This window comes from Saccopteryx leptura, chromosome 10, assembly GCF_036850995.1.
Source record: "Saccopteryx leptura isolate mSacLep1 chromosome 10, mSacLep1_pri_phased_curated, whole genome shotgun sequence".
Lineage (NCBI taxonomy): Eukaryota > Metazoa > Chordata > Mammalia > Chiroptera > Emballonuridae > Saccopteryx > Saccopteryx leptura.
In genome coordinates, this window is record NC_089512.1 from 15,994,804 (window position 1) to 16,021,496 (window position 26,693).

Genomic DNA, 26,693 nt, shown 5'->3' on the forward strand with positions numbered 1-26,693 from the left:
GATTGTTCCTGGCCTTTATTTTATCATATATAACCTTTGGTTCTTGTTGAAAGGAATCAAGTGTCTGCTTTGATATAAATTTCCAAGACATCATTCTAAGAGGATAACAACAGGGGGTCTTTCCCTAGAATTTAGAATATAAAGATGACCTGTGGCTGGAAAATGCAAATCGTCAGGTGAATCTATGTAGAGAGAGGCTAGGTTTCAAGAATAAAGAAGAGAAAAGGAGCAGCACCACCACAGTCCATTATCACAGAATACAAAGGTCTACGCGTTGTTTCAGGAAGTTAGGACCTTTGCCTGCCTCCACTTTACCTAGATCTCTCCCTCGCCTCCCCTCCTTCTTCCTGCCTTTTCTCTCTCCCCTCTCCCTCCTGCCTCTAGAATCCCCTTTCTTCTTCTCTAGAAGGAGCCTATTATTTGGCTTACTTTGTTTTCTTCTTTGAAAAGAGCGGCATGTTTTGTTGACTGTTCCCGCCGCCCCCTCTTTCTTTCTTCAGATCAAAAGGCAGCCGCAATAGAAAGTTAATTCTAATAAGAGAAAAGTATAGTGCAATTCTCTTCCGCACAGGGTGTGCTTTTTTTGTGTGTGTGATTTTTCAAAATAAAGTCTTTCAAAATTACTGCTCTACTTGAAGGTACACCTAGAATCCTCTTTAGGGCAAGGGCTGTGACATTCCTCAGAGGTGAACTTATTTTCCCTTACTCATTTTAAAAACATGCATTCCTTTTGTCTTTTCACACTGGCCACAATGAGATTTAAAATAGAGACTCACCGTCACCTACTTCAGGGTTATGAATAACACTGCCTAGAAAAGGCCGGGTAGAAATCTGTGTGGAAATTGGAAGCGATGCATCAGACTCGGGAGCTAGGGAGACAGGCACAAGAACTAAGCTGGAGGCCAAGCTGCCTGAGTATTCTGAGCAGGGAAGATGGGGAGACCCCTCCCCGCCATGCTCCAGGCCAGAGGCCAGGCATCACTTCCAGAGAAAGAAGTGATCTTGAAGGGTGATATGGCTCCTAGACTTAGCAGAATCTATCGAGCAAAACAGGTTAGTAATTCAGACGCCACTTTCAGCACCGTGGCAGGTTGACTTATTGACCCCATCTTTCACTCCTCCCTTGTGCCCTTTGTCAGGTGGCTTTGAAGTCCTTGCTATGAAAGGCAGACTACACCTGTCCATTCCTTGACATGGGCTTGACCCGCATTCTTCTTCTATTGGTAGAAGGCCCAAGGCTCGTAGAAGGGATGTGTAACCTCCAACCCAAAGCCTTAGGAAGCTCTGTATGCTTCCACTTGTCCTTGCCGTGAGAGGAACATGATATGGCTAGCTGACTGGTCTAAGGAAAGAGTGAAAATAAGTAATAGAAGATAAAGTAACTGAGCTGAGTCTGGATCAGCAAGACCACGACTGATCCTGGTAAGAGCGTTACGCACTAGAGGTAGAGATGATTTGTTACACAGCATTACTGTGGAGATCCTTGACTGATGCAAGCAGTGATCCTAAATGTGGCCTGTCTGAAGGAAGCATGTGAATAATACTGATGAAAACATGCGACTGTGAATAGATAATGGTTTCCTGAAGATTAAGGATAGCTCTGGGTGTACGGTCACAAGACAGCTTGACATTGCTCCCCAATTTGAATATTCCACCCATTAAATGGGTCCTGGTCAAAGGTGAAGGGAGTTGCAGAAATCTGCCTTTCTGGGCATATTGGAAGCCACAAGTTCAAGTTCAATCATGACAGATATTGGCTTCTTGGGGAAGCAACCATTGCAGGTTTCATTTCAAAGGATATCACATATTCAAGTAAGACCTTTGGGATGACCTATGCCTGACAGAAGTTAAATCACATGCTACTTACAAGGCAAGCCATTCAGTGACCGGTCAAGTGCATCAGTTAAAAGGTTAGATGCTTACTGAAATTTGTCTTCAAACTTTACCCCTTGTTCCCAACCCTTTCCTCTAAAGCAGTGGTTCTCAACCTTTCTAATGCCGTGACCCCGCAATACAGTTCCTCATGTTGCGGTGACCCCAAACCAAAAAATAATTTTGGTGGCTACTTCATAACTGTAATTTTGCTACAGTTATGATTTGGAATGTAAATACCTGATATGCATTATGTATTTTCCGATGGCTTTAGGCGACCCCGCTGGGGTCGTGACCCACAGGTTGAGAACCGCTGCTCTAAAGCGTCACAGAATGAGGTCCTTGGCTCTTCCTATATGGTATTTTAAAATACAGCTGTTCATCTTAAGTCTTTCCCACACCAAACCCTCAGGGTTTCCTCATAATTTTATGTTGACATAAGACTAACCCTTCTGATGTCTGTCTGCTAGACACCCACTTGCATGTCCATACCCTCATAAAATATGAAATGTAGAATTAGAGATAATCCTTAAGGTATATATGAAATGTTGCTATGTGGATGAGACTAACTACTTGTTATCTGGACATTATATTCTCAATTATTTATGCTTATTAAATTAAAATTTTTTTTCTAGCCCTGGCTGGGTAGTTCAGTTAGTTAGAGCATTGTCCTAATACACTAAGATTGCAGGTTCGATCCCCAGTCAGGGCACATACAAGAATTAACCAATGAATGCATAATAAGTAGAACAACAAATGGATGTTCCTCTTTCTCTCTCTCCCCCTCCCTCTCTCTCTAAAATCAATTAAAATTTTAAATATTAAAATATTTTTTTCTGTTAAACTAATTTGGTTTGCCCTCCAAATATCTTTCTTGGCTTCAAGGAGAGTAATAATCATTGTCTTTCTACCATCCCTACTCCCTCATCTCATTTCATCTGGGAAAGGAAAGGGCTAACCATGTCACAGAAATAGCCAGGAGCAAAATATGGGTCATGGTTCTCCATTTTGCGCACCAAACAGAGGTGTCTCTTTGCCCACTTTGAATGAAAGTGGCCTTTCACTATGCGGCATTACAAAGCTAGAGGCTGGAATACAACAGTTGCATGATTGGCTCACAGTTGGGAAAGTAAAGAATCAACAGAGGTCGGTCTTGTGATCAGCCAAGGTTTTCTTCTGTTGTGGTGGTGGACACTGTCCATACTCTGCCCAGAAACCCTTTCCTGGGTGTGCACAGGCGGAAGGATGCCCTCTGAAAGGTGTTCACGCCCTAATCCCCAGAACTGGTGACCATGCTATCCTACATGGCAAGGGAAGACCAGGGTTGCAGATGGAAGTAAGGCCGCTAGTCAGGTGACCTTCAGACGGGAAGATTATCCTGGTTGATCCAGGTGGGTCCCCGGTAATGACAAGGCTCCTTGTGAAAGAGGGAGAGTCAGGACTAAATAGGAAGCAGTGTGAGAAAGAAGTGACCTGCCATTGCTGACTCTGCGTGTGGAAAGGGGCCACGAGCCAACGTGTGGCAGCCCATCAGAGCTGGGGAAGACATACACATGGATTTTCCGCTACAGCCCCCAGGAAGGAAGTCAGACCTACTGAAACCTTGATGTCAGCCCGGTGACAACCATTTGGGGACTTCTGACTTCCAGAACTGCACAGTAATAAATTTGTGTTGATTAAGCCACTGAATACATTTGTTACCACTGAATAGTGGTCATAGCAAGAGACCACTAACACACTGGCAGGAGATGTATGTGCTGGTTGCTGATAACTCAAGATATCCCTTTTCCCCAAAATTTCCTTCAGTAGAACACCCAGGGGGTAATGAACCACCCTGACCTGTGACCTCCAAAGCCCACTGACACTGGGATGAAAGATCCAGCCTCAAGGTGGTACCAGCTGGTGCGACTCCCTTGCTAGAGCTCCCTGCAGGCCAACAGCAAGACTCCAGCTGGGACCTCTTCTTTGCTCCGCTGCTTCCCTGCCCCATGCTTCCCTTCCTCCCCCTTCTCCCGACAGCACACCTTCAATGAATTAGGTGTACATGAATCCAGCCTCAGGCTCTGCTTCTAGGGACTCTGCCCTGAGCCAACTGTCATACTGGGAAGAGCTGCCAGGGCCCCAGGAAAATGGCCCTCAGGGGAAATGTGGGGTCGGGAGGAGGGCTGTGTGTCAGGGTAGAGGCGCAGGAGAGTGAGAGGAAAGGATGCATTAGCTTTTCCCCTAGGGCCACACCGGGCCCTGGCCGCCAGCTTGACTGTCCGAGGCTCTTGACCTTGTGTTCTTCCCTGGAGAGTTCATCACCAAGGCCACAGCTGGAGCGCCCAGGCTGTGAGTGAGCAGGAGCCCCAGTGGGGAGACCTGACCCCCCTCCCGTCCCTCCCGGCCCCTCACAGTGTGCTCTCCGGCACTCAGGGGATTTGCAGGGTTCCATGTCTGCAGTATCCCACTGTCTCCCAAAGACAGTCCACAGCTGGACTGGCTGGGCATCTTTGGATTTTTCATCCTCATTTTCCTCTCCTTATTCCTCTGCCCTTTCACTTCTCCTAGTGGGAGTAATGGGAGGTCCATCCTCGCACCCCCTGAGAGCACACATGTGTCTGTCTCCTTCCCTCTTTCCTCTTGTTCTAGTCAAGTATCAGGATACAATGCTGATCCTGAAGCCTCTAGTGTAAACGTCCTCTGAATCCCACCCACGTGCCCATTACGTCTTCCTCCATCTGTTTGGTCGCTGGGTTTCTGACGGGGGAGCCGTGGAGCAGTGTGGACTGTGGAATCTCCGTGAGTGGGGCTCTCAATGGCACATGTGTTCCTTCTAGCCGGGGCGTTGTAGAGCTCATTCTCTTCATCTGGGTTCAACAGGCTACCGCCCTTTCCCCGAGGCACCATGACGGAGTTCTCTCCGGGTTCTGAGTTGTCATGGTGGCCGAGCCATGTTTTCTGCCTGGTCAGTGCCTCCCTGAGGTCCCGGAGCCCCATCCCATACCTACGCATCTGGGTCATTCACCTGTCACCCACCAAGACATAGCCCCTCCCCAGGATACCCCAAACAGATATCCCATGCACACTGCAGTGGCTACTGGGATGCTCACTTAGGTCCCCCTGCAAAGCTGAGGCATTTATCAAATGCCCAACATTTTGGTCGCCTTTTACTGATTCCTCCTCTGCCAATCACCTTTGGTTAAAATGAGCTGCTTTGTTCAAAGTCACGTCTCCTGTCCAGGGGCTTCCCATACTTAGTGAGAGGTAATGCATGGGCACAAAATCCCAGACCTGTGGCCCTTATGCATGTTGGACTATAAAGGGTTAAAGTTTCCCGGAGGATTGGCTGAAGGTTTTGTTACAAGGATACCACAACCCAGCTTCTCCCCCTGCCCAGGTCTGCTCCCTGTCTGTACCTTGTCACAAATACTATTCCCCAAACACTCCCAAACAGTCCTGCATGTGCATCTGTGAGGTGCCGAGTCTGCTGTGGGGGCCCGGACCCAAGTGATACCACTCTCCCTGGGCTTGCCAGGGGGCGCTAGGACCTGGAGGAAGGGGCAGGGAGGGTCTTACCCACGATCATGTGGTTGCAGACGTCACAGAAAGTGGGTTTCTTGAAGATGTATTCCTGAAAGGCGTGGACCTTGCCACTGCCCGGGTGCAGGCCAGCCCTGGTGGGCGTGGACGTCAGGCTTCCGGGGGCGGGGAGAGGGCTGGAGCTGGGGCTGACCTGGGCCAGCGCGTCCCCTTGCAGCTTCGCATCGCTGTTGGTTCGCTGGAAGAAGTTGTCAGCACTTTTGCTCCGTAGACTCTTGGTCTTGAAAGAAAGTGATCGTTTTAGTTTCTGGAGCTGCAATGCAAGGACAGAACGGACTCTCTTACGATCAGTCGTGCAGACTCATGCTGCGGGGTGGCTCCTGCTCCACCCACCGCCCTGTTCCCACCCGCACCCTCAGACCCGGGGGGGGGGCCTCAGAGATGTCCCTGTGTGGGTGGGCTGATGTCAGTGCCTGGCGGGAATGCGGCAGCCCACCCCCTGCCCAGCCAGATTACCCAAAGAGCTTCCACCGGCCTCAGTTTATGCCCCTGCTCACCCCCCTGCCTCCTCGAGGTCCCGCCAGTGAGCTGATAACATAGCCCATGACATCGGGTTTGCGCACCATTTGTCTTTTGAATTGGAGTCGTGGAAGTATTACATGTACAAATTCTTGGGTTCATAGGCTGGGTCTGGGATGCCAGGGCCTCGCTGGCCTTTCTCTCTCCTGGTCGCTTAGCAGCCATTTGTCACTGTACACAGCAAAGCAGGGGACAGCACTGTCAAAGCTGAATCAATCTGCTCTGCCATCCAGAGGACACAGACCAGAGACGCTCAAGCCAGCTTGGGTCTGTAGCATATGGAGAAGTAACCTGTGTGTGTGTGTGTGTGTGTGTGTGTGTGTGTGTGGTGTGTACGCGCGCATGCGTGCATGTGTGCATTCGTGCATGTACGTGTTTGAGGAGGACACAATGTGGAATTATCTGCTGACACTCTCTGCTCTTCCCCTTGCCCTGCTGCTTGTTTTTGGCCACTTGGCAAACTAGACCATTCCTCCTTTGCCTTTGGGACTCATGAAGAGGCTTGGAAAAGTTCTAACTTCCAGAAGTCTGGGACTGGTCCAGTCCTCACATCGGAGCTAGAAGGATCTTTTGGAAACACAGTTGTGAGCATGTGTTTAAAATCCTTTGTGAGGTTTTTTCTTATCTTAAATTGAAAGAAAAGATCATTGTCATGGGCTCCAGTGACTGGCAAATTCTGGATCCCAATGGCAGCTTGTACCGCCGTTCACCTTGCTCTGTCCACCCCAGCTATCTGGCCTTTTAAAAGTCTCTGGTGTTTACTATGCATTTTTACCACCAGCCCTTAGTACACAGTTTTCTATCGGCTCAGATAAAATAAAAACGAAGCGCTTTGTAGCTCCCTGACCTGTAATAGGTCCCTTTGCCTTTAAGGTCGTTCCTCTTGTAACTGAGTGTCTTTGGGGGCTCAGCCTGCTACCTGGAATGAGTGTTCATGGCCTGAAGCTGCAGAGAGAAAGGTGCTAAGCACATTATTCTGATGAAGGCCTACAGCAGGGTGCTCAAACACCCTAAGGACATATAAAGTGGTTGATCTGGCCCCACACCAAGCCTGTCTACCCCTGCACCAACCCCCCAACTTCTTCTGAAGATCAGAAAGAGGTGCTGATCTTCAGTGCTGGGGGGGGGGGTGACTTCTGAAATGCCATCATTCTGCACCTTTCCCCTTTCCCATTCCTCCTAGTAGAGTGACATGACAGCTGCTCCCCTCAAAGGTGGAATGTGTTCCCCACTCCTTGAATCCTGTTGGTTTGGGGCATCTGATCAATAGAAAGTGGCAGAGGCGACTTTAAGCCAGTTCCAAGCCCAGATCTCAAGATGCCTTGGACGCTTCTGTTTGTTCCTCTTGGAAAGATGCCAAACAGCCATATGAACAAAGCCAACTTAGCCGGAAGGACAATGAGAGACACATGGTCCAGTCACTTTCCATCACTCAAATGAGACCCCAGGAACAGAGCCATCTGCTTCCCTGCATGGAACGGAGGAGTCTAGATGAGATCAGAAGAACTATCCGGCCGAATCCCACTCAAATTGTCAACCCAAAGAATCATCAACTCAAGAGATGCCTGGTCTTTTAAATCATCAGGTTGAATATCTACTGTGTATACACAGCACAATGCTGTTCTCTCCCCTTTCCTGGCATACAGTGGGACTGGACGTTGCTCCTCATTTGATGGTGACTGAGGTCACGTGAGGCCAACCCTCTACTTCAGGGAGCTGTACAGAGGGGAGGCCCTGCAGGGCGTTCCACAGAAGCCCCTGGGGCCAGCAATAGGCAGGGACTCAGCAACATCACACATAGGAAGAAGGCCAGGCAAGACTTTTCTCCTGTGTCTTTCCCTCTGCCCTGCAGCCCAACCCTGCCGGAGGAGCAGGGGCTGTTGAAGAAACAGGAGGATGGTTTGTTATTGAACCATAACCTAGCACATCCTGACGGCTAGAGGAAGATGGAGCTTATTTGGAAGGGGACCCTCCATCTCTGGCAAAGGTAAGTGAGAAGGAGGTAGGAAACAGTCCCTCCTTGAGACTGAGCCACATGGAGGTGAGGACGGGGAGCAGAGAAGGAGCGGAACAGACTGTCCACCCTTCAAGTCCTTCCGGCTACATGCTGGCCTGAGGCTGGAGGAAGGCAGACTTGAATAGCAGGTGAGATTGGAGTCTTATTTTAAACAGGTGTTAGTAAATTAAATGACCAGGAAGTTAAGGGATCTGCCAAAATCTTGTCATGGGCTGTGCAAACCATGGGGAGGGAGCTTTATCAAAGCAAATGCCACCATATTGCAAAATAAAGTCATTTTCTATTCTCCCCCATGCAGACACACACACACACACACACACACACACACACACAACATATATATCTATCAGGACACAGTTGTGAAGGTAGCAGAGGGTAACCTATGAGAGAGCTGAAAATTCTTTTTGTGATGCTTATTTTAATTTTGTTTTCCAAGTACAATTTCCATTCAATATTATTTTGTGTTAGTTTCAGGTGTACAGCACAGTGGTCAGACAGTCACATACTTTACAAAGTATTTTCCCTGATATTTCCAGTACTGAACTGGTACCACACATAGTTATCACAGCATTATGGATGATACTTCCTGTGCGGTCCTTTACTTCTCCATGGCTATTTTGTATTCCCAATCTGTACTTCTTTTTTTTTTTTTTTTGTATTTTTCTGAAGTTGGAAACGGGAAGGCAGTCAGACAGACGCCCACATGCGCCCAACCGGGATCCACCCGGCACGCCCACCAGGGGGCGATGCTCTGCCCATCCGGGGCATCGCTCTGTTGCAATCAGAGCCATTCTAGTGCCTGAGGCAGAGGCATGGAGCCATCCTCAGCGCCCGGGCCAACTTCGCTTCAATGGAGCCCTGGCTGTGGGAGTGGAAGAGAGAGACAGAGAGGAAGGAGAGGGGGAGAGGTGGAGAAGCAGATGTGCACTTCTCCTGTGTGCCCTGGCTGGGAATCGAACCCGGAACTCCTGCACGCCAGGCTGACACTCTACCACTGAGCCAACCGGCCAGGGCCCCAATCTGTACTTCTTAATCCCTTCACCTTTTCAGCCAGGCCCTGGACCTGCCACCCCTCTGGTAACCAGCAGTCTGTGCTCTGTATCTATGCATCTTTTCTCTGTTGTTTGTTTCTTTCGCTCTTTAGATTCCACATGTAAGTGAAATCATGTGGTACTTGCCCTGGAGAAGGCTGAGAGTTCTACATGATACAAATGGAAGGAAGAGAACGGGGCAGGACAGGGCAGCAGGGAGCTGGGAGTGTGGAGCTCACCCAAGTGCTTCACAGGTGACACCCTCTTCATCTTCCCAACCATTCACTGGAGACTTTATCCGCCCCCCCCCCCCAAAGAAATGGAGGCTGAGAGAGGTTAAGAAACTTGTCCAAGGTCACACAGCTTAGGTGAGTAAAGACCAAGGTTCACAATGATGGAGGGTAAATGGAGAGATGGGGGAGAGCTAGTGGAAGTACTAGTAGAGAAGTACTAGTGGTCAGTGAGGGTGGGAAGGGTCGTGGGGTGGGGAAGCAAATCTGCTATGTAGGAGCTAATTCTTTTATTTTATATATTTTAAATTTCGTTTAAAAAAATAAATTTATTAAGTGAGAGGCGGGTAGGCAGAGAGGCAGACTCCTGCATGCGCCCTGATTGGGATCCACCCAGCAAGCCCACTAGGGGGCAATGCTCCACCCATCTGGGGTTGTTGCTCTGTTGCTTGGCAACCAAGCTATTTTAGTGCCTGCGATGGATGAGGCATGGTGCCATTCTGAGCTCCTGGGCCCAACTTGCTCAAATGAGCCATGGCTGCTAGAGGAAGGCAGAGAGAGAGAGAGAGAGAGAGAGAGAGAGAGAGAGAGAAAGGGAGGCGTGGAGAAGTAGATGGTTGCTTTTCCTGTGTGCTCTGACCTGGAATTGAACCTGGGACTTCCACACGCTTAACCGTTGCTCTATTGCTGAGCCAACTGGCCAGGGCCTCAAATTTCTTAAAAATAATCACAGGCCATGCCTTCTCAATCAAAGCAGAGCATCAGACATCACTGCATGGTCTTCTGCTGCCAACACAGGGAAGGTGATGGTGACACCTTTATAGGTGCAGTCTGGTCTCCTTCTGGTGCTCATGTGCGTCTCTTTTCCCTTCAAACCCTCCCACCACCTGCGGTGTGTTGTGCCCCCCAGAAGTTTAGTATGATGCCAAGAAACCTATAGCATTTTCCTTGCCCTGAGAGATGGCGTCTGGAAACTCTGTTAGACCTGCAGACCCTGCCTGCTTCTAGAGCTGGCGAGTTTGCCTTGGAAGCCAATGTGACATTTCTTATTTAAGTGGCCAGATTAACAGTAATGCCTCCAAGTTAAATAAAATCTGAGCACTGAGCTCAAAGGAACATGCTTTCTCCAATGATCCCTACAAGAGCAGAGGCCAGACAGGAACATACAAAACACAGAAATAGAAGCAAATTCTGATAATGGCAGATGTCACAAAATGATTAGCTTCCACACACCACCGCCACAGCCCAGCTCCATTCTATTTATAATAATAATGGTAAAAGGAAAAGATATTCCTGAATACTTTACCATGTGCTAGAAATGACTTTGAATACTTTTATTTATCCCAGCAAATGTATGACTAAAAGATCATTCATTCATTTAAAATAATTCAGTAAATACTTATTGGGCTACTACTATGAGTCAGACATAGCTCTTGGCTTTGGGGATACGGCAGTAAAAAGAGTAAAACCCTTCTCCTTAAATTAAAGTTTTAATATCTAGTGAACAGAGACAGAAAATAAACAAGAGAGTCCTTTCAAGGAACAAGATGAGTGCATTGGAGGAACTCTGAGAGGTCAATGTGTCTGCAAGCAGAGCGAAGAGGAAGAGAAAGCGCGGAAGGGTCAAGGGTCAGCTTCATGCCAGAATTCTCAGGTCATGGCCAGGGCTTTGGAATTTACCCTAAGGGTGATGGTTTTGATCAGGGAAGTGACAGGGCCTGACCCTTATTTTAAAAGGGTTGCTCTGGCCACTGTGTGGACAATAGACCAGAGGAGGGTGTGATGGAAGCAGGGAGACCAGTGGGGAGACAGTTGCAATTATCCTGGTGAGAAGTCATTTTGGCTCAGCCTAATATAGTGATTGTGGTGGCACTTGGGGTACACTTGGAAGGGAGAAGCAGTTGGGTTTGCTGAAGGGCTGGATGTGGAGTATGAGGAAAAGAGGGCAGTCAATAATGATTCCAAAAGTTGTGGCTAGCCTGACCAGGTGGTGGCTCAGTGGATAGAACATTGAACTGGGATGCGGAAGGACCCAGGTTCAAGACCCCGAGGTCGCCAGCTTGAGCGTGGGCTCATCTGGTTTGAGCAAAAGGTCACCAGCTTGGACCCAAGGTCGCTGGCTCGAGCAAGGGGTTACTCGGTCTGCTGAAGGCCCACAGTCAAGGCACATATGAGAAAGCAATCAATGAACAACTAAAGTGCCACACGAAAAACTGATGATTGATGCTTCTCATCTCTCTCTGTCCCTGTCTGTCCTTCTCTCTGACTCTCCCTGTCTCTGAAAAAAGAAAAAAGAAAACAAAAAAGTTGTGACTTGAGCCACTGGGTAGATGGCGGGTCAGTTACTGAAAGGAAGGACACTGGAGAAGAAGCAAGTCTGTGTAGGGAGTGGGGTGGGGATCAGAGTTGAGTTTTGGGTGAGTTTGAAATGCTTGCTTTGAATTCAAGTGTTACTGTCAAGTAGGCAGTTAAATATACTGCTCACAAAGATTAGGGGATATTTTATAGCTTCATATTCATTTTGAAATATCCCCTAACTTTTGTGAGCAGTATATGTGATTTTGGGACTCAGAGGCCGGGTCCAAGCCGCTGTAATACACGTGGGGGCCATGAGCAGGTAGATGGGACTCGAAGCCATGAGACTAGATGAGATCACTACGTAATGAGTGCAGGCACCTCAGAGAAGTGATCTGAGGACAGAGCCCTGGACATCAAGAAGATTAAGAACAAACAATTTTGATGTCAGGAAGAGGAAGGACAGAGAGATCTGAGAAGGAGGGGCCCGTGAGGAAGGAGAAGGACAAAGAGAGGGATGTTTTCGACTCTAAGGGAAGAAAATGATTCAAGGCAGAGAGGCTAACCAGCAGCAGCAAATGAAGCCTGGATGTCAGGTAATATGAGGTGTAGGGGTTGGCCATTACGCCTGGCAGTGGGAACGTCTTTGGCAGACCTTGGTAGCAGCTTTAATGGGACAGAAGAGTGTAGAGAGAGAACAGAGCAGGGCAATGCCCAGTAGGAGGATGGGAGGGCGGCACAGAGGGTCCATTTCAGGTTATCGTCTCATTTTACAGATGAGACAACCAAAACTCAAAGTTAAAGGGCTAGTAAGTTGCAGAACCAGGATCCGTATAACAGTCTCTCTAACTCCAAAGCCCTGTAAGCCAAACTGGACTGTCAGGAGAAGGTTTTTCGACCCTGACCTCTTCTTAGTAAAATTCCTCTGCTTAATGTCCTTTAGTGCCAGCTGGAATTTTAGCAATAATCCATGTGGTTGCCATTCTGAGAGGCACTTCTGTGGCAATTAATGGGGTAGGGGGGTGGGGGAGAGAAATCAGGCGTCATTAGAGCAATGGAACACAGAAAATTACAGCCGGAAGGTGACTGTAGTGGCGTGCCTATTGATTTACCAGTCTGTTCTGCTGTGGCCCATAAAGTTAATTAACCAGCACGCACTTGATCATTGCAGCCAGGATCTGAAGTCTGTGTATGTGGGAAGGTGGGCGGGGGGAGGTTTGGGAGCACACGGGTCTCTGCCCACACAGGCATAAATCAGGAGCAGTCACTGTGTCAGTTCAGTTTCCTGCCTGTTGACATTTAACCGTGAATACGCCTCTGTGTACACTTCCTCTGCTATTGAGGACCAGCACCAGTGACGCACTGACTTTTGCTTCTGAATTGAAATGAGATTATCAGAGAACACCGGATAAGCAACTGTCCAAATGTCTCACCCTGGATGCCCATGTGTGTGATCGGCATCTCCGATTTTTAAAAGAGGAACATATTTTTCTTTTTCACGTTTCAGATTTTCTAAAACAGGGCTATGCCTTCGATTGAAATGCCCGTTTTTTTTTTTTCTTTGTTTTCCTGAAAACCTGTTATTAAATCAATGGATGGCAAGGCAATGGGTGATTTGTCACGCTGGGGCAAGCAAGCAGAGCTGTCCCTGTGAGTGGCCTCTGAAAGCCAGCTCCCTTCACACTCCGTCAGCCATGCGGCGTCACTTCTAGTCCAAGTTCAGCTGCGGTTTGTCAGAGCTCTTCCCACCCTCGCCCCAAATAATTCACCCACCGCTCTACAGGCAGGGAGGGAGTATTGGGGTCTTTAGAAAGGTAATGCCTGTGATGAGGACTCACTTTCTTTGTGTGTGTGCGTGTGTGTGTGTGTGTGTGTGTGACAGGGACAGAGAGACAGAGAAAGGGACAGACAGACAGGAAGGGAGAGAGATGAGAAGCATCAATTCTTGGTTGCGGCACCTTAGTTGTTCATTGATTGCTTTCTCATATGTGCCTTGACCGGAGGGTGGGGCACAGCAGAGTGAGTGACCCCTTGCTCAAGCCAGTGACCATGGGGTCATGTCTATGATCCCATACTCAAGCCAGCAACCCTGCGCTCAAGCCAATGACCTCAGGGTTTCGATCCTGGTCATCTGCATTCCAGTCTGACGCTCTATCCACTGGCCACTGCCTGGTCAGGCGAGGACTCACTTTCTTACCAATCTTTTTACCCACCCACAGCCCCGTTTCCTTTAAGGCAAGCACAATATATTCCAGGTTCTGATTTGACTTAGTTTGGATAGAGACTTCAGGTGAGAAATCATTGTTTTGCAATCACTTGGCTTTATCACAACCAGCTGCAAAAAATAGTGGTTGAACATATAGGTAAAGCAACAGATAGCGAATAGGGCTCATTGTGTGCTCTGACACCAATGAGCTGTGTGGCTGGGGCAGGTCCCTCTAGCTCCTGGGCTTGGGTTCCATCAGTTAATGGGGATGAGGGGGCTCAGTAGCTGCCGAGTCCCCTTCCCAGCTCTGCTAATTTAGCACACTGAAGGAATACAGACTTCCGACAGCCTCTGCTCATAGAAAGTTGAAGATCTAATTCTGGAGACAAGTAACAGTGCTTAAAACTATCCGAGGGTGACACAAGACCCTATGCTGATATTATCAAGTGGTGAGTAGAGTGTTTTGATGGCTGCCTACTCTAATATGTCAGGAGAAGGAGCTGTCAAGGGGGGCTGGAATAATCAGAGACATTTTTTTTTTCAAACCTTGAAGGATGAATCAAGTTTAAAACATACAATTCAAATGTTTCAGTGCTTTGATGGCCCCCTCCCGTCACTTCTTACTGTGGGACACAGATCCTTCCTGAGGGATGAAGGCACCCACCTGTCCACCATTATGTCTCGTCATACCTCCTTCACCCCGGACACAGCAGACAAACTAAAAGCAGCCGCCAGACTTTCAGTGATTTTCAAAGGCCTTCAGTGCCTTTGTTCTGCCTGGAAGATGACTGATTCAATCTCCTTGGAAAATGCCTGCTTCTCCTTTACTGATTCACTTCCCTCTGGCATCTTGCCTGACCTTCCCTGCTGGTGGATCAAGACCTTCTCTCCTGTGCAACCCCAGTGTGCAACAGGTCAGTCTACAAACGGGCGAGTGTATCCCTGTTGGCCCCCGAATCCTGAAACCAAAGGAACAGTTTCATTCGTCAATTTGAAAGGGGGCAGGGAGATGTGGTGACACGCAGTCAAGGCGGAAAAGCCGCAGTGACGGTCAGATAAGACCAATGAGTGGGTTAAATTCAGAAAACCAGGAGACAGCCTGGAGGTGGCAGGGGAGAGAGAATCTTCTAGGGTATAAACATCTGCCCTTAAAATAGACAGAGAGAGAGAGAGAGAGAGAGAGAGAGAGAGAGTTGTCAGGGATCTGAGCCGATTCCAAGACATCCCCGTCACTCCCAGACCTCCCCCCTCTGATGGATGAGGCCAGGGTATGTGCGTGGTGGGACCTTGGAGGGGACAGGAGGCATCTTTCTGCTATGGCTGCCTCTCCTGTGTTCTACGGAGATGGCACTGGGGCCCTATGTTTATAGTGGAACCTTGGCAGGTTGTATGGAAGGGTTGGGTTCTTACAGAGAAAGGGCCCTGAATCGGTGACTCTCGTGCCTGTGAAGGGCCCCAGGAAGCAGTCCTCCTCTTTGTTTCCCTGTCGCACAGACTCTGAGTCAGTAAACGCCATGCCATTTCATCCAGTTTATCTGACCTCAAACCTCAGATGCATCCTGGACTCCAATTTATCCCTCATACTTCATGTCCAGTCCATTAGCCACCAATACATTAGTCAACAAGACTTTTTCAAAATCTATGCAGATTCCACCCACGTCACATCACCTTCTTCCCCATCACCCGGGTCCAGTCTGACATCCTGTCTGGGCAACTGCTTTCTTACAAGCTCCCTGACAAAGGTATCAATTACATTCTATTCTCTTGCTCCATTATACTCTGTGAAAAATAGACAGAAGCGTCGGCCTGGCGTGCGGGGGACCCGGGTTCGATTCTCGGCCAGGGCACATAGGAGAAGCGCCTATTTGCTTCTCCACCCCCCCCCCCTTCCTCTCCCGCAGCCGAGGCTCCATTGGAGCAAAGATGGCCCGGGCGCTGGGGATGGCTCCTGGCCTCTGCCCCAGGCGCTAGAGTGGCTCTGGTCGCGGCAGAGCGACGCCCCAGAGGGGCAGAGCATCGCCCCCTGGTGGGCAGAGCGTGGCCCCTGGTGGGCGTGCCGGGTGGATCCTGGTCGGGCGCATGCGGGAGTCTGTCTGACTGTCTCTCCCCGTTTCCAGCTTCAGAAAAATACAAAAAAAAAAAAAATAGACAGAAGTGATTGTTTAAGGTGGAAGTCAGACTGTTTCACCATTCTGCTAAACACCTTACAACAGTTTTTCATTATACTTACAATAGCACCTAATATCCGTTCAGTGGCCTACAGGGCCCTACATGATCTGATCATGCTTACCACCATCCTATAGCACTTACTCTGTTCCAGCCTCCTTGCTGTTCCACACACACACAAAGGCTGCCAGGTCAGGGCCTTTGCTTCTGTTGTTCTGTCATCCTGAAATGTTCTGGTCTTTCCACAGTTTACTAACTGCTCCCTTCCGTGAGGTCTCTACTCAGAGTGCCTTCACAAGAGACTCTCCTTAACTCCAACGCCCTGTCTCCTTGCCCCTCTATTCTTTTTTTCTTTTTTTTTTGTATTTTTCTGAAGCTGGAAATGGGGAGAGACAGTCAGACAGACTCCCGCATGCGCCCGACCGGGATCCACCCGGCACGCCCACCAGGGGGCGACGCTCTGCCCACCAGGGGGCGATGTTCTGCCCCTCCGGGGCGTTGCTCTGCCACGACCAGAGCCACTCGAGCGCCTGGGGCAGAGGCCAAGGAGCCATCCCCAGCGCCCGGGCCATCTTTGCTCCAATGGAGCCTTGGCTGCGGGAGGGGAAGAGAGAGACAGAGAGGAAGGAGGGGAGGGGTGGAGAAGCAAATGGGCGCTTCTCCTATGTGCCCTGGCCGGGAATTGAACCCGGGTCCCCTGCACACCAGGCCGATGCTCTACTGCTGAGCCAACCGGCCAGGGCCTACTATTCTTTTTTAACTTCTTTTGAAAACTTTGTAACCTACAGAAAATTGGCAAGAATAGTTCCAGGAATGCTGACCATACCTTTCACCTAGATTTGCCAATTATTAACATTTTGCAAATTTTATTTTTTTATTTTTCTCTCTAAAATATAGATATTATTGCAATTGTTGTTATCATTGCTATTATTATTATTATTATATCGTTACGGAACTATTTGGAAATAAGTTGCAGATATCATGGCCCTTTATCTCTAAATACTTCACTGTGTAGCTGCCAAAAACAAATATAGTTTGTTATGTAAATATAATACAACAAATCACCATTGGTGCAAAACTATTATCTAATATGCAACTCATATTCATATTTTGAAAATTATACTGTTCGTTGAAGTTCTCATTGAGTTCATCCACTCTTCCCCTAAGTTCCTTGAGCATCATTAAAACCAGTGTATTTGAATTCTGCTTGTTGATACTTTATTATTATTATTTTTTTCTGGAGTTTTGTTCTGTTCTTTTATAGAGACATTGTTCTTTGTCCCCTCATTTTGGCTGCCTCCCTGTGTTTGTTTCTGTGTATTAGGCAGATCTTCTAAGTCTCCTGCATTTGACAGAGTGGCCTTATGCAGTAGGTGTCCTGTAGCAGTGGTCCCCAACCACCGGGGCCGCGGACCGGTACCGGTCCGTGGGCCATTTGGTACCGGTCCGTAGAGAAAGAATAAATACATTATTTCCGTTTTATTTATATTTAAGTCTGAACGATGTTTTATTTTTAAAAAATGACCAGATTCTCTCTGTTACATCCGTCTAAGACTCACTCGACGCTCTTGTCTCGTTAAGTTTGACAATTATATTTAAAAATACCACAGTTTTTTTTTTTAATTATTTTTATTTATTTATTCATTTTAGAGGAGAGAGAGAGAGAGAAGGGGGGAGGAGCAGGAAGCATCAACTCCCATATGTGCCTTGACCGGGCAAGCCCAGGGTTTCGAACCGGCGACCACAGCATTTCAAGTCGACGCTTTATCCGCTGCACCACCACAGGTCAGGCAAAAATACCACAGTTTTTATGTCGGTCACATAATTTTATTTTGTGCACTTATCCGTCCCACCCTAAAGGCCGGCCTGTGAAAATATTTTCTGACACTAAACTGGTCCGTGGCCCAAAAAAAAGGTTGGGGACCACTGTCCTATAGGGCCCAGTGGCGTAGCCTCTCTGGTCACTTGAACAGGGTGCTGCAGGTGAGGCCACAGCATCCCCCACTTTGCGGGCTGGGTGCAAAGTCCCAGTGTAGTTGAGCCTCGATTGCTGTTGGCATAAAGGGAGGAATGTAGCCCAGGTTGCAAGGGCTGACCGTCACCACTGCGGAGCAGCTGCTGTGCAGGAGCTGACCCCGTGGAGCAGCCCTCGTTAGTGGGGCTCAGGCACCTGCTGAGTCCACCTCTTGAGTGTGTTGCTCACGGAGGTGGTTGGGTGGTGCTCTGAGGCTATCCACTGGGTGCACTAGCTCTGGGACCTCCCGGGAGGTGCAGGCCAAGGTCAGCTGCAGTATGTGCCCTGCCCGGCAATCTGCAGGTGGCTGCTACTTTGCTGGGCTTGGAGGTGCTCAGGAGAAGCCAAGCTGTGAACCCAGGCTGTCTGTCAGTAGTGCCAGGCTTCGGGGCCCCTTAGCAAGATGTGTGAGACACACTGTGGCCAGATGCAGCTTATTTGGGGTTTGGAAAAACCTTTGAGTGATTTTAGGAGAGTCCAAAGCATGAGCCAAGACAAGACGTTTGTATGAAAAAAGCCACTGGGAACAGCTTGGGTTCAGCCCACAGCTGGGTGAGGCGGGGTCTCGGAATCACCAGGGCGGGGCAAACAGAGTTAGCCATGTTGATGGAGACTCAGTAAGGTGCCTGTCTGCCAGCTCTGTGTGGGGAGGGCTCATTGGAGGAACACTGGCCTCTGCCAGCACTTCTGCCTGGGAGAAAGCTGTCCCCCCAGCTCTCATGCTGATGTCAGACATTCAGTTCCTCCCCAGATGGCCCCTGCCGCCTTTCAAGCTGCTGCTCCAGTGCTGGACCTCAGAGTGAGTGAGTTCAGGTAAGCCCATGTACGTGCCCTTTAAGAGGAACACCTGGGACTCCTGCAGCCCTCTGTCTCACTCAGCCACAACCCTGCTGTTTTTCACAGCCAGGAGTTATGGGGACTTCTCTTCCCAGGCCAGGATCCCTGGGCTGGAGGGTCTGGTTCGAGGCTGGGACCCCTGGCTCTTCAGGGGAGAACCTCCACAGCTGATATGGCTAGCGCTCATGATTTTTATCCGCCACAGGTGGGTGTGAGACCAGCCTGTTCTGCTTCTTCGCCCCTCCTACCAATCTCAGTGTGGCGTGGCTTCTTTATACCCTTAGCTGCAGGACTTCTGTTCAACTAGATTTTAGGTGGTTCTAAATGATCATTGTTCTGTAGCTTAGTTGTAATTTTTATACGGTTGTAGGAGGTTCTGAGGACCGTGTTTATCTATGCCACTATCTCGACCAGAAGCTCTACTAGCCAGTATTTTGTGGAATTTCCTATGATTTGGGTATATCTGATGTTTTCTCACTATTGGATTGAAGCTATATACATCTTTGGTAAGAACAGGACGAAAGTGATGCATTCTTCTAAGTACAATATATAAATATTAGGAGGTACCTGATATCAATATGTCCCATTATGGGTCATGTTAATTTTGGTCATTGGGTTTAGGTGACGTTTTCCAGGTTGTTCCATGGTAAAAGGACTAGTTTTCTCTTTGTAATGAGCAGGTTTCATGCAGGGGAAATACTTTGAGACTATGGAAGTATCTTGTTTGTCATCAAACATTTGCCCTCTAATTTCAACACCCATTGATGATTCTTGCCTGAAAAACTTATCACCTGGTGTTTGCCTAATAGTGATGTTCTGTTTCCATTAGTCCTTCTATATGTATTCATTTATTTATTTTTGTTTCCTTTGCTGTTGAAGTCAAATACACAGAAACATCTCTGAGTGATACCCAGAAGCTCGGCACCTATGTCTTCTTCTATGAATTCTACGGTTTCAGCTGTTACATTCAAAATTTTAATCCATTTTGAGTTAACTTTTGTGTATGATATAAGATAGTAACCTAATTTTGTTCTTTTGCATGAGGCTGTCTAGTTTACCCATTGTTTGAAGAAACTTATCTTTCTCCATTGAATGCTTTTGGCTCCTTTTCTATAAGTTAGTTATCCATATATATGTGTGCTTTTAATTCTGTTCCATTGGTCTGTGTGTCTGTTTTTCTGCAGTCCCATATGGTTTTTTGGGTTTTTTTTTTGTATTTTTCTGAAGCTGGAAACAGGGACAGTCAGACAGACTCCCGCATGCGCCCGACCGGGATCCACCCGGCACGCCCACCAGGGGCAACGCTCTGCCAACCAGGGGGCGATGCTCTGCCCCTCCAGGGCGTCGCTCTGTTGTGACCAGAGCCACTCTAGCACCTGGGGCAGAGGCCAAGGAGCCATCCCCAGCGCCCGGGCCATCTTTGCTCCAATGGAGCCCCAGCTGCGGGAGGGGAAGAGAGAGACAGAGAGGAAGGAGAGGGGGAGGGGTGGAGAAGCAGATGGGCACTTCTCCTGTGTGCCCTGGCCGGGAATTGAACCCGGGACCTCTGCACGCCAGGCCGACGCTCTACCACTGAGCAAACCGGCCAGGGCCCCATATCGTTTTGAATATTGTAGCTTTATAGTATAATTTGAAATTGGGGAGTGTTATACCTATAGCACCAAAAAGAATAAAATACCTATGAATAAACTTAATAAATGAGGTGAAAGACCCGTACACTGAAAACTATAAGACATTGTTGAAATAACTTGATGAATATACAAAGAAAAAATGAAAAGATATTTTGTGTTCATGGACTGAAAAATTAGCACTATTAAAATGTTCATATCACCTAAAACAATCTACAGATTCAGTGCACTCCCTATCAAAATCCCAATGGCCTCTTTTACAGAAAAAAAATCTCAAAATTACATGGAACCATAAAGGACTCTGAATAGCCAAGCAATCCTGAGAAAAAAGAACAAAGCCAGAGTATTCTTCTATATTTATTAGCATTCTACAGCAGAATTCTCCATTTATTTATTTTATCATCCAATTATTCATTTCTATTAGTATGTCCTGCTTTATTCTGTAAGTTAGAATTTACTAGTATCATTATTTATATGGTTGTTTAATATGAATAATTGAACAACACTGGCATCTCCTTTAAGTTGGTATATGTATTCTCTATGATATGTTGCAATTATTTTTTTTTAACACTTCCTTACTTTCAAACAGTATGGGACTCTCCAGGCTTATCTTGTATTTGCCCTGTTCCCATTTTGCAGCCAGCCATTTCCCTCACGAGCCCTGGTTAGTTTTCCTAGAGAATGGTACTAACAAACTGGGATCTGGGGGCTAGAGATGCTCATGGCTACCAGGGCATCACTGACTTCAGGCTCTCTCAGTAGACAGGACTAGACGATATATGAGCGTGTATTCCTACACTCATACACACATATCTGTTATTTTTGTATCCATCTATATGCATAACTACAGTGTGTCCGTAAAGTCATGGTGCACTTTTGACCGGTCACAGGAAATCAACAAAAGACGATAGAAATGTGAAATCTGCACCAAATAAAAGAAAAACTCCCAGTTTCATACCTATTCAGTGCAGTTCGATGTGGGCTCATGCACAGATTTTTTAGGGCTCCTAGGTAGCTATCCTGTATAGCCTCTACAGACTCGTCACTGACTGATGGCCTACCAGAATGGGGTTTCTCCACCAAACTGCCGGTTTCCTTCAACTGCTTATCCACCGAGTCATGTTATTCCTATGTGGTGGCACTTCGTTATAAACACACCGATATTCACATTGCACTTTAGTCACAGATTCCAATTTAGCAAGCCACAGAACACACTGAACTTTTCTCTATACCGTCCACATCTCGACTGGCATGGCCGTGGGCTGCTCCACTGTATACACGGTGTTACATCATCATCTGCGCATGCGCACATGCTGCCTCATCATCCTACAGAAACTGGGAGGGTTTTCCTTTTATTTGGTGCAGACTTCACATTTCTATCGTCTTTTGTTGCTTTCCTGCGACCGGTCAAAAGTGCACCATGACTTTATGGACACACTGTATTAAGAAATCATGAGTTCATACCACTACACTCCAATTTACTCCCTTATTTATTAAAACATGTTTTGTTGTTCCCTGGTTGTTATGTGCATGGTTGGACTCTAAAACTAGTCTAGTATCTTTTAAACTACAACAGAGAGGAGGAAACAGAAATTAGTTGGGAGTAAATACACAGGACAAGACAGAGAAATTGGAAAAAAAAATCCCAGGAGTGAATAAGCTACTTAAGAGAGGTATCATGCAGTCACTTAATAAACGTTGTTTAAATTATCATAGGTATGTAGGACGAGCTTTTCACTTCAACAAGTATTTATTGTCGATGTGCTATGTGCCATCCTTTCTGCTAGGGATGAGGAAGGGCAACAATGTGCCCCTTGTCTTTAGGTTTTCATCTCACTTGGGGGAAAACGTGGATAGACCCATGATATTAATTTTACGGCACTAAGCTTACTCTGCAAGCTGGAAGGAAGGAAGGAAGGAAGGAAGGAAGGAAGGAAGGAAGGAAGGAAGGAAGGAAGGAAGGAAGGAAGGAAGGAAGGAAGGGAGGGAGGGAGGGAGGGAGGGAGGGAGGGAGGGAGGGAGGGAGGAAGGAAGGGAGGGAGGAAAGCAATAAAGTAAACTACGAGGTAGCGGGGTTTTTGGAGTATTTGAGGCAAACTATTGATAAGCAAAGGAAGGAAAATGAAGAACAGCACAGGAAGGGAGTTCCAAGTTCAAGGCGTTAGAGGGGTAGACAGGGACCCAAAAGGAAGAGATCTTGAAAAACGTGTATAGACCTGGGCAGTACCTACAGCAACAGGTGATTGCTGAAGAGCATTAAGTAAGGAAGAACTTGTTCATATTTATATACTTACAGTTTACAATATTAATAGAGACATACGTATGGTAAAAAAAATCATACACTAGTTCTAGCTGGTTGGCTCAGTGGTAGAGTGTCAGCCTGGTGTGTGGCTGTCCTGGGTTTGATTCCTGGTCAGGGCACACAGGAGAAGCACCCATCTGCTTCTCTACCCTTCCCCCTCTCTTTTTCTCTCTCTCTCTCTCTCTCTCTCTTCTCCTCCTGCAGCCAAGGCTCCACTGGAGCAAGCTGGCCCGGGTGCTGAGGACGGCTCCATGGCCTCAGGTGCTAGAATGGCTCTGGTTGCAACAGAGAAATGGCCCAGATGCACAGAGCATCGCCCTCTAGTGGCATGCTGGTTGGCTCTCAGTCAGGCGCATGTGGGAGTCTGTCTCTCTGCCTCCCCACTTCTCACTTCAGAAAAATACAAAATGACAACAACAACAAAAAACCATACAGTACAGAAAGAGAACTTACTGAAAAGTAAGTTTTCTTCTCACATCAGATCCCTAGTTCAACTCAGAGTTTAACCTCCATCAGTAGTTTCTTCCAGAAATGCTTTGGGCATATACCTGCATCTATCTTAGACTAATGATAGTCTAACTGTACAGACTATCATTTTTTAAAAGACACAAATGTGAATATATTATGCACATTTTTCGGTATCTTTCTTTTTAATTTTATAATATACATTGGGATCTTTCTATTAACTCATTCTTTAATTTTCTATTAACTCATTCTTTAATTGCAGTCTAATATTCTACCGAATGGCAGAAGAAGATTAACTCATTATTTCTCTCTCTCTCTCTCTTTTTTTTTCTTTTCTGTATTTCTCCGAAGTTAGAAGTGGGGAGGCAGTCAGACAGACTCCCGCATGCGCTCGACTGGGATCCACCTGGCACGCCCACCAGGGGGCAATGCTCAGCCCCTCTGGGGCGTCGCTCTGCTGCAATTGGAGTGATTCTAGCACATGAGGCAGAGGCCATGGAGCTGTCCTCAGTGCCCGGGCCAACTTTGCTCCAATGAAGCCTTGGCTGCAGGAAGGGAAGAGAGAGACAGAGAGGAAGGAGAGGGGGAAGGGTAGAGAAGCAGATGGGCGTTTCTCCTGTGTGCCCTGACTGGGAATCGAACCCGGGACTTCCACACGCCGGGCCGACGCTCTACCGCTGAGCCAACCTGCCAGGGCCTCATCATTTCTCTTTTGATGAACACTTGATCATTCCTAGTATTTTCTTGAGGCAGAGACCCACATTTGTTCACCAAAATCCATTTTCATTTTCTTCCTTGGTATATGGTTAGATTAAATGCAGAAATGAAACTGCATGCTTGCTAACAGGATATACTGAAATGAATGTGTCTTCTTGTGAAAGTTGGCCTAAGGCTGTATGCATGCTGGCTCCACCCCCCCCCTTCACACCCGCTGCCATGGATGTAGCGTTGATCCCCTTGAACCCTGGCAATTATGACAATGCCCTTGGGGAAGGTCAAGTGGTATCTTAGAAGGAAATGGGTCCTTGAGTAACCCCAAGTGGTACAGCTGCCCTGCTAACCTAAGCAGTTGACCTTGAACCTTCTGTGAGAGAGAACCACATGTCCACAGTTTTTGAGCCACTGAATATTTGTTGGGTTTCTATTTTATAGAAGAAATCTTCTTCCTTACTAATATACTGCTCACAAATATTAGGGGATATTTCACAGCTTCATATTCATTTGGAAATATCCCCTAATTTTACAAACAATACTAGAAGAAACATTTTGTACATACATCTTTGCATACATGTGCAAAGGCACCGAAGGGAAATAGTGCTGGATGTGAATTTTCTTGGCCAAATAAGTATTTTTAAACTCACATTCCCATTGGTTCGTATGAGAGAATGTCTTTTTCTCTACATCTTAGGCCAGGGGTCCCCAAACTTTTTACACAGGGGGCCAGTTCACTGTCCCTCAGACCATTGGAGGGCCGGACTAAAAAAAAACTATGAACAAATTACTATGCACACTGCACATATCTTATTTTAAAGTAAAAAAACAAAAAGAGAACAAATACAATATTTAAAATAAAGAAAAAGTAAATTTAAATCAACAAACTGACCAGTATTTCAATGGGAACTACGCTCCTCTCACTGACCACCAATGAAAGAGGTGCCCTTTCCGGAAGTGTGGCTGGGGCCTGATAAATGGCCTCAGGGGGCCGCATGTGGCCCGCGGGCCGTAGTTTGGGGACCCCTGCCTTAGGCAATACTTGTTATACAGGTAGGGCAAAAGTGGGTTTGCAGTTGTATATGAAACACAGTTTATATTTGTATTATTATTTATTAATTATTGTATTATTTTCCATACAAACACTGTAAATCTACTTTTGCCCCATCCTGCAATTAATTTTAGGTAATAGTTAATAAAGTGGTTTATACATTTTCAAAACTTTTGATATCTAAGTTATCGGTAGGGTCAAGTATATTTTTATATATTTATAAGCCAATTTAGGAGGCTGACATGGCAGGAACTAAATACTCAAAACTTAATCAGTTTTTCTGGGAAGTTATAGATCTTTCTATTGATATGTAAATGCTTATAGATTTAGAAAAACTCTGCCATTTGCGTGGCAAATATTCTCAGTTTGTCATTCATCTTTGACTTTATTCACCGACTGTTTATAACGGATGGGTTTAAATTTTTATGGAGTCAAATTTATTAGTGATGTTGCTGCTGCTAATAATGGCCGACATGTATTCAATATTTACTATTTGCTATTCTGTGTGATCCCTGAGGCTGTTGTATCATTTGACTAATGTCATATACTTACTCTTACCTCCCATTGTTGGGAACCAAAATATAAACAGGGTATTTTTACAATCTGGATATCTTGGGGACAGAGGTGCTGGCCTAACCCCCTACCTCACCTGCCTAGTTAACAAAGAGCTACACCTGATTCTCGCTTGTCCCACCCATGTTCTCCGGAAGAGGCTGGAAGCTAGTTTCTTATTGGTGTAAAGTTAGATCTGAATGGTATGGTGGGGGTTGTCTTTGAGTTGTCTTGGAAACAATTGAATTGCTAATGGACCACGTTTTTTTCCCCCCTAAATAAAGACCGATGCACTTCTGGAGGCGGCCATTGCATCAGCTCAGGAACAGTAGAGACTGTTCGCTGTGCTGTCCTCCCGAACCCATCTGTATGTATATATCTTTAAGTCTCTGTCTATCATTTATTCAGTTTCATACATTTTCCTGTGCGAGACCCCGTAATAGACTCGTGGTGGCTGGACCGTGTCATCCCATCTAGTTTAAGATATAATACAAGAACTCTAACAACATCCATGTGAACACTAAAGCGATCATAGGAAGCTTTCCTCACTATATTTATTTATTTATTTATTTATTTATTTATTTTTGTATTTTTCTGAAGCTGGAAACGGGGAGAGACAGTCAGACAGACTCCCGCATGCGCCCGACCGGGATCCACCCGGCACGCCCACCAGGGGCGACGCTCTGCCCACCAGGGGGCGATGCTCTGCCCCTCTGGGGCGTCGCTGTGCCGCGACCAGAGCCACTCTAGCGCCTGGGGCAGAGGCCAAGGAGCCATCCCCAGCGCCCGGGCCATCTTTGCTCCAATGGAGCCTTGGCTGCAGGAGGGGAAGAGAGAGACAGAGAGGAAGGAGGAGGTGGGGGTGGAGAAGCAAATGGGCGCTTCTCCTATGTGCCCTGGCCGGGAATCGAACCCGGGTCCCCCGCATGCCAGGCCGACGCTCTACCGCTGAGCTAACTGGCCAGGGCCCTCACTATATTTAGGCACAAACTCCAGCTCTTGGAAACTGCTTCTCATTTAGAAATGAAGGAACGTAAGACACACACCAATAATACAGGGCCTGTGAAACCTTCTAAAACCTAAAGTGAATAATGATTAGAACACTCTGGCGGTAAATAAAGAACATAATTATAAAAATACCAACTATTCAAAAGTAAATTTTATATACTCTCTACTTTTTACTCTCAATCAATTTGAAGAAATAGAATTTTATTA

The 26,693-nt window shown here is 47.1% G+C and overlaps 2 protein-coding genes across 3 annotated transcripts in view; one reads left to right on the forward strand and one right to left on the reverse strand.

Annotated features, from left to right (window-relative positions):
- The window catches only part of EPM2AIP1 (EPM2A interacting protein 1), an 835,019-nt gene that overhangs the window by 457,620 nt on the left and 350,706 nt on the right, over window positions 1-26,693 (forward strand). The gene's annotated exons all lie outside the window — the stretch shown is intronic.
- STAC (SH3 and cysteine rich domain) overlaps window positions 1-26,693 on the reverse strand; it is a 137,919-nt gene that overhangs the window by 80,964 nt on the left and 30,262 nt on the right. Inside the window, exon 2 of one of the 2 annotated variants that reach the window (XM_066351435.1) lies at window positions 5,431-5,674. In XM_066351435.1, the coding sequence (XP_066207532.1) occupies window positions 5,431-5,674 (244 nt within the window). Of the gene's footprint in view, window positions 1-5,430; window positions 5,708-26,693 lie in introns of both variants that reach the window. The other variant, XM_066351434.1, reaches the window with a different exon arrangement.